This window comes from Sorex fumeus, unplaced genomic scaffold (genome assembly GCF_029834395.1).
Source record: "Sorex fumeus unplaced genomic scaffold, SorFum_2.1 ptg000048l, whole genome shotgun sequence".
In the NCBI taxonomy this organism is placed as follows: Eukaryota; Metazoa; Chordata; class Mammalia; order Eulipotyphla; family Soricidae; genus Sorex; species Sorex fumeus.
The window spans coordinates 8,558,553-8,572,596 of NW_026606105.1; the positions used below are offsets into that span (position 1 = coordinate 8,558,553).

General features: G+C 51.1%; 1 protein-coding gene across 1 annotated transcript in view; it reads left to right on the forward strand.

The window, feature by feature from the left end:
- The window catches only part of ATP6V0A4 (ATPase H+ transporting V0 subunit a4), a 54,214-nt gene that overhangs the window by 16,950 nt on the left and 23,220 nt on the right, over positions 1-14,044 (forward strand). The window contains exons 10-15 of the mRNA XM_056123982.1: positions 392-542; positions 1,831-1,970; positions 4,822-4,979; positions 7,768-7,861; positions 12,889-13,007; positions 13,605-13,821. Of these exons, the coding sequence (XP_055979957.1) occupies positions 392-542; positions 1,831-1,970; positions 4,822-4,979; positions 7,768-7,861; positions 12,889-13,007; positions 13,605-13,821 (879 nt within the window). The remainder of the gene's footprint in view (positions 1-391; positions 543-1,830; positions 1,971-4,821; positions 4,980-7,767; positions 7,862-12,888; positions 13,008-13,604; positions 13,822-14,044) is intronic.

Here is a 14,044-nt window from a genome sequence, read left to right on the forward strand (position 1 = left end):
AGCTCCCTTGACAAAGCTGTCAGGTCAATCTGGGAGGTCCTAGGAAGGCATTGACTTTTACACACACGACCATGAGTCTGATACTAAAAATTGTCCCATGTCCTTTTCCTTTTTTTTCCTTTTTGGGTCACACCTGGTGATGCTCAGGAGTTACTCCTGGCTCTGCACCCAGGAATCACTCCTGGCAGTGCTGGGGGGCCATATGGGATGCTAGGGATGGAATCCAGGCCGGCTGCATGCAAGGCAAAGCAGCCCTCCCTGCTGTCCTGTTGCTCTGGCCCCCAAATTGTCCCATGTTCTGAGCAAGCAGCGAAGGGGCAGGACCATGAGCCCTGCTCATGCCCAGTGTGAAGGTCTCTCCCTTACACAACATCCCTGGTTCTTGTTGCAGGAACTGAGCGGCTCCTCCATGGCCCCCATCCTGACTGCAGTGCAGTCGAAAGCAGACCCTCCCACGTTTAACAGGACCAACAAATTCACTGCGGGCTTCCAGAACATCGTAGATGCCTATGGTGTGGGCAGTTACCGGGAGATAAACCCAGGTAAAGGGTCTGATGGCAGTGCTGGGCTGGGTGGCTTCCAGGTGAACCTTGGGGGAATGTGGACCCCTGAGATCACCTGGAAGGTGAATGGCTTAAGCCTTGCGACATTCCAAAGATCCCATGTCAACCTGCCTTGTAAATGGGGATCCGTGTGGAAGAATTGGTGTGGAAGAATCTCTATCGAGATTCCCCTGATCTGGTCATTTTATTCATTTCTTGTTTTCCTCACCAATCCACAGAGTGTTATCTCTAGACACAGTCACAGCCCCGTGTTTGTGTGGAAGTGGTGGAACCAAAGTTCAAAGACTGGAGTCATTGTGGACTCAGCAGTTGGGCCTTGCTAGCCTGATTTGTGCTATAAAGGGGTAGACCAGATGCCTGGTAGCCGAGCAGAGCATGGTCCTGTTCTTCCTAACTTAAGACTTGGTCTATCTTGGGACCAGTGATTGGAGTTGGGTGTTGGGCTAATGCTGAAGTGTGTGTGTGGACGAGAGGGCAGATGAATAGTGGATAAAATACAAAAGATGGTAATAGTAAGAGTAAACAGATTGAAAGCTAGTTTTAGGGTCCGATAGACAGTACAGGGACTCGGGTGCCAGCCTTGTATGCCAGCGACCCCACCCTTATTAGATCTCTAGCACATGTATGGTCCCTGGGCACCATTAAGGGTGAACCCTGGCAGTACAGCAGGTAGGGTGCTTGCCTTGCAGGTGTCCAACCCGAGTTCAGTCCTCAGCACCCATCTGGTCCCCCAAGCCCACCAGAGCACAGAGACAGGAGTGTGAGCACCACTGGGTGTGTCCCCATGCCACAGAAAGAGTGGCAGAGACAGAAGTAGCCCTTGGACACTGCTGGGTATGACCCAATCCCCCCAGCCACCTTCCCACCTCCCAAAGAAAACTGGTTGTTTTTTTCTAAAAGTAAAACAGATTTTTATTTGGAGGGTTTTTGAAGGTGTGGAGGGAAGAGAGCGAGAGCGAGAGAGAGAGCGAGAGAGAGAGAGAGAGAGTGAGAGAGAGAGAAATGCGCTCAAGAGAGAACACGGGATTCACGAGATTCTCCAAGGGCGGAGAGCTAGAAAATTAGTTTTATATCTCATTTTTTTTTTGAGAAAAGTCACTTTAGTGCTTCCAAACTCAGCAAGCTGTAAAGTGGGGAAGAATAATCCTGCTCCCTGTGGGGATAGTGGGGCAGCACCGTCCCCAGGAAGCCAGCATGGAGCCCTGAGCGCAACCCGCGGGGGTCCGCAAGGATGCAGGCACTCATGCAGCTGTGTTCCGCCCTGCAGCTCCCTACACCATCATTACCTTCCCCTTCCTGTTTGCCGTGATGTTCGGAGACTGTGGGCACGGGATCGTGATGCTCCTGGCCGCTCTGTGGATGGTGTTGAACGAGAGGCGCCTGCTCTCCCAGAAATCCAACAACGAGGTGGGTGCTGGCCCATGTCACGCCTTATCTGCTTGTGGGGTTGAGTAAAATGGTGAAAATGCACAGCTTGTCACCATAGAGGGCACGTTTGCTCACAAAAAGCAAGGGACACCAAAGTTCAGCAGGAAATCACCAGATCAAAGGGACGAGTTTTGGGGCTGGAACGATAGCACAGTAGGGTGTAGGGTGTTTGCCTTGCACGTGGCCGACCTGGGTTCGATTCCCAGCATCCCATATGGTCCCCTGGGCACTGACAGGAGTAATTCCTGAGGCATAAGCCAGGAGTAACCCCTGTGCATCGCCAGGTGTGACCCAAAAAGCAAAAAAAAACCCCAAAAAACAAGACAAAACAAAAAGAGATGGTTTTTGCAAGAATGATTGCTGACACTCACATGCACGCACACTTACGTGCTCACTCATACCCCCCCACATATGCACACATGTACACCTTTACACACTCCCACACACATACACCTGCACAGATACATGCCTGTGGGCCCACCTTCAGCTCTGCCAACTGAACCCTGTCCATGTCTTCACTTTTGCGCATGACTTGTTAAGCATTGTTTTTTTCCTTTTTTTAACCCCCCAAATCATCCCCGCCCCCCGAATTATGAAAAGCAATATAAGTTTATTGTAAAAAATTGGGAAAGTCCTCCATGGATTTATCTGTAGATTCGCAAATGGAACGTTTGTCTTTCCAATGCTCTCTTGAACATAGGTCCAACAATGCCGTTTTCAAATATTGGTACCCAAAGGCACATATGAACGCATGGCTTTCCTTTTTGACAGATGCCTTTTCCCAGTGGGGCCCTTCTCCCTCCAGGCCTTGGTCTTATAAGTGGCTGAGAAGAGAAGCCAGAATCGGCCCCGGGGCTGTAGCACCTGATGGCATGAAGGAAACTCTGTTGGATCCCTGGCACTGTGTGGGCCCCATGTCTGAGCTGGGATGAGCACTAACCCCAACCCCCAATTCCTCCCCACAAACACTGAGAAGGGCTCAAAGGGCTGGAGCTCATGCCCACCACACAGAACCCGAGTTGACTCCAGGCTTCATGTGCCTCTACCCAACACCTCCATGTGCAGCCCTCGGGACTGGGGGCCCCTGAGTGTTCTTGAATCTCCCCCCAACCACCACTTTTAAAAATTGACAGGGAAATTCTGAATATTAAGTTTTTTTTTGAAGTGAAGTAAAATAGTTTTATTTAAAGAAATTTACTTAGAGAAATGAGAAATGAGAGGAGCTAGAGAAAGGAGAGAGATGGGAGAAGAGAGAGGGAAGAGAGAGATAGAAAGAAGGAGGGAGAGAGGAAGAGAGGGAGAGAGTGGGATAGAGAGGAAGAGAGAGGAAGAGAGAGAGAGGGAGAGAGAGAAGAGAGAGGGAGAGGTAGAGACAGAGACAGAGAGGAGAGAGGGAGAGAGAGCAAGAGAGAAGGAGAGAGGGAGAGAGAGGGGGAGTGATGGAGAGAGAGAGAGAGGGAGAGAGATTGAGAGAGAGAGAGACTGTGTCTGCCCCTCTGGCCCACAGGGTCAGAGTCTCAAGAAAGGAGAGACCAGGCCAGAGCGCGCCCATCATTTCCGAGTGACTCTGTCCCTTCCCATCCAGGCTCTCGGTGCCTTTTACAAGGCAGACACCTGCCTGGTTTCTGGGTTTTAGAAATGCTGCAACCTTGCCCAGCGGGGTCAGCAGGGGAGCCAGAGCTTGGTCAGCGGCTCCACCCTGAGTTAATCATCCACCAGGTGAGCCACAGCGGCCCCAGCCCCAGGCCCTGCAGAGGTTTTCCGAGACAAGCATTCAGACGGGTGTCGTTTCCCCTAATAAATAGTTAAAGCCTCAGCCTTCCGTGTCACCACATCCTGCCGTTGGATGGAAAGCGTTTTCCTCTCCTGAAGGGACGGACTCAGGGGTGTTTATAATCACAAGACTCTTCCCCAGGAGGCTAGATTTGGTTTTGTTTGGTGGTCACTCCTGGCTTTGCTCGGGGCTTATTCCCAGCTCTGCCTCTGGCTAGGCTCAAGGGACCCTAAGTGCTGCTGGGGTTCGAACCCAGCATACTTCGCAAGCACCCTACTCACTGGGCTGTCTCTCTGGCCCCCAGGAGACTAGATTTGACTTTACTGTCCAATTTGGCGTCCTCTCAAGGTCACCCTTTGAGAGCAGCCACCCTGGATCCTGTCCTCAGCAATGAGACCTTTGCCCGTATTTTCTTTTCCTTTTTTTTTCTTTTTTTGGTCACACCTGGTGATGCACAGGGATTACTCCTGGCTCTGCACTCAGGAATTACTCCTGGTGGTGCTCGAGGGACCATATGGGATGCTGGGGATTGAACCCGGGTTGACTGTGTGCAAGGCAAACACCCTCCTGCTACGGTATCGCTTCAGCCCTGCCCATATTTTCTAACTGGGAACATGAGGCCAAGCTGACAAGGGCTTGTTGCCACAGTGACAGCTGTCACAGCTACAGGCTTTGGGCTCTGTGGACCCCACATTACTCCCAGGACACGTTGCTCTGTGAGGTCATTCTCTTTGGCTGGCTGCAGTCAACTTGTCTCTGGCCCTGCATGTCATGCTGGGACAAGAAGTGATGGAGTCGTCTTTTTTAGCGGGGAAGGGTATGGGGGTAGGTTTGGGCCACACCCAGCAATGCTCAGGCCTTTGCACTCAGGAATCACTCCTGGTGGTGCTTGGGGGACCATATGGGGATGCCAGGGACTGAACCCAGGTCAGCCACGTGCAAGGTAGGTGCCCTACTCGCTGTACTATCGCCCCGGCCCTGAAGGAGCTGTCTTATATAGCAGTGTCCCCCAGGGGAGGGCCACTGACGAGGTCCTCTCTGTCTCCCTGAGGCCAGATCTGGAACACCTTCTTCCACGGCCGCTATCTGATCCTGCTCATGGGCACCTTCTCCATCTACACCGGCCTGATTTACAACGACTGCTTCTCCAAGTCTCTCAACATCTTCGGCTCATCCTGGAGTGTGCGGCCCATGTTCAGAAATGGTTCCTGGAAGTAAGTCCACGGGCAGATAGGGCTCATGCTGTTGGCCGGGTGTTCTTCCGAGAAGTGTGCTCGCCCATTTGACCCACACTCCCGAGTGAGGTGCCAAGAGTGAGATCTTTCATCATTGTCAATGGTTTTGAGGCCCCACCAGTCTGTGCTCAGGGCTGACTTCCGGATCTGTGGTCAGGGATCGTCCCTAGCAGGGCTCAGGGACCACAGGGGATGCTGGCGCCTTGTCCACTGTTCTCTCTCGGGCCCTTCCCGAGAGGGGGTGAGATCTTGCAGCTCTTCTCAGTAAGAGTGCAGTAACCTCAGGATTCGGGACATGGCAGACAGAAGCTTTTCTTGAAGAAAGGCTGAGACAGAAACTCTCTCAGGCCCATCAATCAGCCTGAAAACCCAGACTTCCGGGAGGGAGAGATTTTAGGGTGTGAGCTGGGGGAGATAGTAGAGCAGAGCAGGACAGGGGACAGCGAGGGAGACTCTCACTTTGACACCTTGTGATCTTCAGAGCCCTTGGACTGCTGCACCTCACCCCTGATAAATACGGTAATTCCCAGGCTCCTTAGCAAGGATAACAGGTGACCCTTCTTGGCATATCTGCCCAGCTGTATCCGTTTGTGAATCAAATCACCACCGGTGCTGGGTATCAGGGTCAGGAGGGCTTCTCCAAGGATGTTTGTGACTTTTTTTTAATCATAAATGAACACAATCTGGGGGCTGAAACGCCCTGACTTTGAGTTAGGCAGCCTGTGTTTAATTCTAGCTTTCCCCGTTCCTCTTATTCCTTCATATGTTCTCGCTGCTCCTGTTCTCTCTTCCATAAGACAGATGCAAGAGTCGTACCCAGAGGGCTGCTCTAAGGCCCCAGAGGACTCAGCCTGGGTTCCCGGCTTACCCAGGACAGTTAGTTCAGTGGTGGTGCCTCAGTCTCTTCCCTCCCATCGTTTCTTTCCAATTTGATTTGTATTTAAGGACTCTGGGGTGTTCTCTGCTCATAGCAACCATCCTGGAGAGTGGGGTGGGTTTCAGTTAGAGGAGACCCACTCCAAGGTTCTTTGAACTCTTAGTGTTCTTGAGAACGCTGGGAAGGGGTTGACGGTGGCTGAGGGCGCAGGCTGTGAGGGATAGTTAGAAAGAACAGAACAGAATAGATGTTCCCAGTTCCCAGAGTTACTGGTGGTTCTTTCTATGGTGGTGGTGGTGGTTGTATTTGTGTGTGTATGCGCTTGTGGTTGTGGGTCCACTTGCAACAGTGCTTGGGGCCATGAGGTGCTAGGGTTGGAATCAAGGCCATTGCACATGTGAGTCCTCTGCTCTGTGACTTGAGCCCTCTGCCTCCCAGGTGCATGAGTTCTTGCTGTGGTGACAGTTTTTGCTTTATAATTTGTATCATGAAGAAATGCCTTGTACGCAGAACAAGACTGGCATACATTTGAGGGGTTTCGTGTATATTTGGGGGCACACTCCCAAGTGGTGCTCAGAGGACCATGTGGTGTTGGGGATCAAACTTGGGCCTCCTGCCTGCGTAAGTATGTGTTCAGCCTGTTGAACTATCTCCCTGGCCTAAGGCTGGGGCATACTTACAAATATTCCTTCTTGGTGCAAGTTCCTAATATATGCTCTGTGAAGAACAAACAACCCTCCACCACAGGTTTTATTTATTTTTTCCTTTTTGGGTCACACCTAGTGATGGGCAAGTCTCACTCCTGGTTCTGCACTCGAATTACTCCTGGTGGTGCTGGGGGTGGGGGTGGAGGACCTGTGGGATACCAGGGATTGAACCCCAGTTGACTGCGTGCAAGACAAACGTCCTACCCACACTACTGTCGCTCCATCCCCAACTCTCTGCTCTTATTCCCCGAGAGTTTGTAGATGCACCATGAAATTCCTAGAAAAATGGGACCTGAGAGATAGTAGCACTGTAGCACTATCCTCCCGTTGTTCATCGATTTGCTCGAGTGGGCACCAGTAACATCTTACAACAAATTGTGAGACTTGTTGTTACTGTTTTTGGCATATCGAATACGTCACAGGTAGCTTGCCAGTACAGGGGCTAAAACACTTGCCTTGCATGCATTCGACCCTTGTACAATACCTGGGATCACACTTGCTCTCCAAACACTACCAAGTGTCACTCCTGAGCACAGAGCCAGGACTAGACCCTGAGCTCCCTGAAAAAAGAAGGCACCAGTGTGACAATACAGTTCACAGGGCACTTGCCTTGCACGCACCCACCTGGGTTCAATCCCCAGCATCCCACATGGTCCTCGGAGCACTGTCAAGAATATATCTGAGCGCAGAGCCAGGACTAAACCCTGAGTACCACCTGGTAGGACCCCAGAATCTCTGGAAATGAATAAATAGAAAGGGACACCAATGTGAAGACCCTTGAGAATGAGGAAGTCAGAGTTTTGCAGATGACAACTCACCAGACTGGACTGGGGTTTTATTTCTGAGCTGTCCCTTCATCCCTGCCTCCTGCCCCTGCATGGAGGGAGTCAGCCCCACCCCCTCCCCCACCACACACACACACACACACCACACACACACACACACACACACACACACACACACCTTATTTTCCTTAGGTTCGGAGACTATTGGGCAGAGAGTGTGGTCTGGAGTCTCACTCCTGGCATGATCCTGGCCCTATGGCTGGCAGATAGGACCTCGCCTATGGCTGGACTGGGTGGGGGACAGTCCCCATCATCAGGCTGTGACCACGGGGCACTGCAGGGCTTATCGTAGCTGTGGCTAATCACTGGCTCTGTGTTTGGTTTCCCTTTGTCTGCAGCAAGCACCAAGTGGAATCCAACCTGTATTTACAACTGGACCCCGCTGTGCCTGGGGTCTACTCCGGGAACCCGTACCCTTTTGGGATCGATCCGGTAAGAGTGTTTTCTCCTGAGAGAGGGCCGGAGGGACAGTAAGCCCGCCTGGGAGCCAGGTTCGATCCCCTGCATCCCGTAGGGGTCCCCTGAGCCCCGCCAGGAGTGATCCCTGAGCACAAAGTCAGGAATAAGCCCTGAGCAGGGTGAGGGAGAGAGTTGCACCTGCACCTGTGAAATCACGAGGGGGGGGGGCAGGAAGGTCTGGGGACAGCTGCTGAGGACACAGGATGGAGCAAACCTCCCACCCGCCCTTTGCCCCGGCCCGGGGCTATTTTCCATAGTTTCCAAAGATCAGCATTTTCTCTTGCAGGTATGCACCGGGTTAATGGGTGCCTCTTTAATAGACTCTTGTTAGCCTGGAAAATATGTGCAAGTAGATAAGCAATTCCCCCCCCCCCCCCCCCCAGCCCCACTTGGGTCTCCTGGAGCCTTGAGTATTACAGATTTAATGTCTTCAATAATTGCAAGGTGATTCAAATGACCCATCTCCATCCAGGGGGTCGCTGAGGGGCTGGAGAGAAAAACTTGCACTTGTCTTAGATCCCCAAAGTATAATACAAGTATAACTTGTGTTAGGTTCCCAAAAGCCAGGGATAGCTCTGGTGACCCTGAGGACCTCTGGGTGTGAACCCGAACCCTGCCCATCAGCAGCGCTAGGATTGAGCCATCTGGCCTGATGGCAGAGTATGGTTTTAGTGGCCCTGGGATCCCCATCCCCAAACACAGTGCGGGAGCCCTCCCCCGTTTCCCACAACACACATTTAATAAATTAGGCCAGAGAGATGGTACAGGAGTTACGGGCTTGCCTTGTATGTGCCTTGCCCTGGTTCTATCCTCAGCCACCCAAGGGGCCCCTTAAGCTCTGCCAGGTGTGAGTCCTGAGCACAGAGCCAGGAGTAAGTCCTGATCACTGCTGGGCATGGACCATACACTGCCTCCCCCCACCCCATAGAACGGAAAACAAACCTCCCTAAAAAGGAATTAACAAACAGAATTCTCCACCTCTCATTTGGGGTGAAAATTTAGCAGTTTGTGCTTTTAGGAAAATTGGCTATTGGGGCTGAAGCGGGTAGGGTGCTTGTCTCGCATGTGGCTGACCCGGGTTCGTTTCTCAGCATCCTATATGGTCCCCCAGCACTGCCAGGAGTAATTCCTGAGTGCATGAGCCAGGAGTAACCCCTGTGCATTGCTGACTGTGACCCCCCCAAAAAAATAAAAATAAAAAACCACCAAAAACCAGAATAAAAAAAAGGAAAATTGGGCATTTTCATTTAGATTCATTTAGGTGCCACTTGGATGTAGTTTTGGTGGTTTTTCCTATTTTCGTTCTTAAGTTTGTGTAGTAGGGGGAGGCGGTGGTCCCCACAGAGCCCTTCTGCTCTGTGCTTGCCTTCCTCCATCTCCCCAGGGAAGTTTCTGGGATTAGGACTGGCCAGAGTCCACCAGGAGTACCCGTGTGGCTGGACACTAGGTTCCCCAAACCCCATGTGCAGGCATAACACTGCGGCCAAGACCCATTGAATCTCCAGGGCTTAAGAACTGAGCCCCAGCACCTGACTCTTGGGAAAGCCCTGGACTCAGACTGGAACAAAGAATTGTTCTCTGCAGGCGAAGAAAAGTCAGTGAGGACCTCTGCATGGGGGGCTTGGGGTTTGCTCCACCTCAGAAAGGGGAAGACAAATAGTGAACAAGAGAGACTGCATGGGACAGGAGGTGGGGGGAACTGCCCAGAGAGATCTCAAGACTTCTCAAGAGGGAGGAGAGAGAATTGGCGGACGTCCCAGTCCGGGCCCAGGGATCTCAGGGTGGAATTCATGGAGTCCTGAACCAACTTCCAGCTTTGGCAGTTCCTTGCAGAGGGTAACCTTCCCCTTCTTCCTAATTACTAGGGATTCCTTTTTAAATTAAACAAAAATTTTTAAAACTGAATCACAGTGAGATGCAGAGTTACAAAATTGTTCATGATTGGATTTCAGTCATTCAGTGTCCCTTCACCAGTGTACATTTTCCACCACCAGTGTTCCCAGTTTCTCTCTCTCTCTCTCTCTCTCTCTCTCTCTCTCTCTCTCTCTCTCTCTCTCTCTCTCTCTCTTCTCTCTCCTCTCTCCTTTTGGGCATTATGGTTTACAATACAGTTGCTGAAAGTTTATCATTTTTTACCTACTTTCACTAAGCATTCCTTTTTTTTTACTCTAGCTTTATTTTAGTGAGTAGCATTGACATAAAACATTTTTAAAAGAGTATGCATTAATTTTTGTTTAAGTATCTCAAGTGGATCTGAGTCAGCGCGCACGTACACACACACACACACACACACACACACACACACACACACACACACACACACACACACACAGAGGATGGCCCCAAATATATCTCGATATCGACACCAGGTGGCAGTGTTGCGTCCCAAATGAGCTCGGATCGCCTCGCGCTACCCAGGCCAGGGGAGCCCATGAATGACTGTGCCTCGTGGATTCTTTGTGGGAGAGAACCCCAGGCCTCAGACTTCAGGATTGCTTCCCGATCCCTCCTGTCACGGACCTCTCCTCCCCTTCAATTTTCTCCGGGTTCCCCTTCTCTCTTCCAACCTCCCCCCCGTGCCCTGGAATCAGAAAATCCGCCCCCAGCATCTGTTCCCGCTGGCAACCCAGGGACCGAGGCAGCTGAGGTTTGGTGCGTGGTGCTGGCCCTGGATCTGGTCTGTAGGCTGCAGAGTCGCAAGGTTGCATTAGCAGAGGGTGTTTCTGGAGGTTTCCCTGGTGCCGGAAATCTCATGATCTGCAGGGCGGGTCTGCAGAGGCAGTGGAGGGGGTGGGGGGAGGTGGCTTTAGGGCTTGGACTTTCCTCAGCTCGGAGTGTCAGCTCTTCTCTTCCTCCATCCTCTCCTCCCTCTGCATCTGACCGTCAGCTCCTCCTGCCCAGCCAATATGTCCCACGGAGGGCAGCACATTCCGCAGCTGAGGACCGACTGGTCTGGAATGTCAGTCTGCACGCAATTCTTCCCTTTCCTTTTCTGTTTTTGCTTTGGGTTTGGGGCCACACCTGGTGATGCTCAGGGGTTAGCATTCCTGGCTGTGTGCTCAGGAATCACTCCTGGCAGTGCTCAGGGGATCACATGGAGTGCTGGGGAATCAAACCCAGGTTGGCCACGGGCAAGGCGAGCATCCTGTCCGCTGTGCTATCACTCCAGTCCCTGCGTGCGATTTTTAAAAAAGTTACTTTAAAATGTAGACAGAAGCCACAACTGTTAATATAACTTTAGAATTGAAATTGATTAGATTAAAAAATTGTTGTTTTTTTTTTCCTTTTTGGGTCACATCCGCCGATGCACAAGGAAGCATATGGGATGCTGGGAATTGAACCCGGGTCGGGCGCATTCAAGGCAAATACCGTACCCACTGTGCTATTGCTCCAGACCCACAAGATAGTTTTTTTTTTGGGGGGGGGTCACACCTGGAGATGCACAGGGGTTACTCCTGGCTCTGCACTCAAGAATTACCTCTGGCGGTGCTCGGGGGACCATATGGGATGCTGGGAATCAATGCCGGGTCAGCTGTGTGCAAGGCAAACGCCCTACCTGCTGTGCTATTGCTCCATTGCTCCAGCCCCCAAAACTGATAAGTTAAAAAAATTTTTTTTTAACCCTGCGTGCGATTTTATCATTTGCCCACCATCTAGAAAAGAAGGGAAAAGTGTGAGGGTGAGGCACTATGAATGATGGGGAAAAGAAATGACTTCCTTGTAACATTCAGACTTTCAATGTACATTTTTATTTTTTCATGTTTGTTTTTGTTTTTTATATGCATTTTTAAAAGAACATAAATGTGATTTAAAATCGTATTTATTAAACTTGATCTAATTAATTTCTAGTATCTGTTCATTATTAATTAAAATCTGGTTAACACATTGGTGCTGGCACATGCACCGGGTGACTCCCACTTGAATGTGGCTTAATTAACCAGAATCGCAGAGCTGGTGTTGACAGGCCCGTCTCAGAACCATCCGAGGGGGAGACCAGTCTCCCCTGCTGTTCCCCACCCTGTTCCCCGGGGAGACACCTCTGCACAGTGCCTTCCCCACCTGCAGCAGCCGGTTACCCCAAACGGCTTGGGCCTTACAGCATCTCTATTTCCACAGCTGCCTCTCTCTCTCTCTCTCTCTCTCTCTCTCTCTCTCTCTTTTCTTTCTTTCTTTCTTTCTTTCTTTCTTTCCTTTCTCTCTCTCTTTCTTTCTTTCCTTTCTTTCTCTCTTTCTTTCTTTCTTTCTTTCTTTCTTTCTTTCTTTCTTTCTTTCTTTCTCACCTCTTCCTTCCTTCCTTCCTTCCTTCCTTCCTTCCTTCCTTCCTTCCTTCCTTCCTTCCTTCCTTCCTTCCTTCCTTCCTTCCTTCCTTCTCTCCCCTCCTTCCCTCCTTCCCCACACCTGGCCACGCTTAGCACTTACTCCTGACTGCTCAGGCATCACTCCTAGTAACGCTCAGGGAACCCTATTCAGTGCCAGGGGATCAAGCCTGGGTTGGCCAGTACCAGGGAAACACTTCCCTGGTGTACTCTCTTTCTGGGCCTGAAGATCAAATTGTTCTATGTGGGACATACCGAGAGCCTGGTTTTTAAACAGGGTCAAACTGCATTTACCATGTGTGTTTACTTATCATTCTACCTGGACGTTTCCCACCTGTGAAATGGGATTCCACGAATCCGCATGTCTACTTGTCCCCCTCCATCAGAATGAAGTGAGACTCAGGCGTGCTAAGAGCTTGGCCAGTGCTGGTCCTTCACCGTGAGTGCCGTGAGCTCAGCAATCCATAGGGCTGGGTTTGAAGTGTGCTGGCACCGCTGCCCTCACCACGCTGACCACCCTAGGGTCTGGTCCACTGGGCAACGGCAAAGCCAGACCAGCACGGGTCCTGCTGTAGCGAAGCTGTGGCCCCCACAGCGCCCTCTGCAGGCCACCAGGACTGGAGCATCCCCTCTGGAGCAGAACTGGGGACCTCAGACTCATGTGGTCGTCACCTTCTCTACCAGGTTTGGAACCTGGCTTCAAACAAGCTCACCTTCCTGAACTCCTATAAAATGAAGATGTCCGTTATCCTGGGGATTGTTCAGATGGTTTTTGGAGTTATTCTCAGTCTTTTCAATCACGTGTAAGTTTCACAATTCTCTTTCTCTCTTTCTTAGCTTTCTTCCTCCCTCACTTTTTCCTCCATTCCTCCCTGCCTCCCCTTCCTCCCTCCTTTCCTCCCCTTCCTCTCTTCCTCCCCTCTATTCCTTCTTTCCGTCCTTCCTTCTTCCCCTCCCCTCTCCTCCCCTCCCCCTCCCTCCCTCCCTCCCTCCCTTCCTTCCTTCCTTCCTTCCTTCCTTCCTTCCTTCCTTCCTTCCTTTCTTCCTTCTTCCCCTCCCCTCCCCTCCCCTCCCCTCCTCCCTCCCTCCCTCCCTCCCTCCCTCCCTCCCTCCCTCCCTCCCTCCTTCCTTCCTTCCTTCCTTCCTTCCTTCCTTCCTTCCTTCCTTCCTTTACTTCTGAGCTACAATCCCAGCCCCTACCTTTACTTTTAAAACTTTACCCTCTAGACCCTGGTTCTGGGTGAATCTTTTCTGCAAAGAAGCTTCCCTTCTCTTCTAATCTCCTCCATCCCTGTGTCGTTACTCCTTGACAGAGGAGTGGCGACAATGCTGGTGGTGTTCAAGAGTTGAGGAGTCATTAGTTACTTGCTAACTTCCATGTGTCTGTTTCTCATCCCCAGATACTTCAGAAGATTCATCAACATCATTCTGCAATTCATCCCTGAGATGATCTTTATCCTGTGCCTGTTTGGGTACCTGGTCTTCATGATCATTTTCAAGTGGTGTCACTACGATGTCCACGAGTCCCAGCATGCCCCCAGCATCCTCATCCACTTCATCAACATGTTTCTGTTCAACTATAATGACCCTTCCAATGCACCCCTCTATGGCCATCAGGTGTGTATGGGTTGGTTTTCTCCCTTTATGCCTTTGCTTATGTCCAACCTCTTGTACTTGGGTAGTGTCCAGAGTAAGTAATTGCGAGAATGAAACATCTTAGCACCTGGTCAAGGGCGTAAAGTCCTTTAAATTCCAGAAAGTTCTGGGTCAGAGAGAGTACAGTAGGTAGGGCATTTGCCTGGTACACCCAGGTTCTATCCCTGGCATCCCATATGATCTC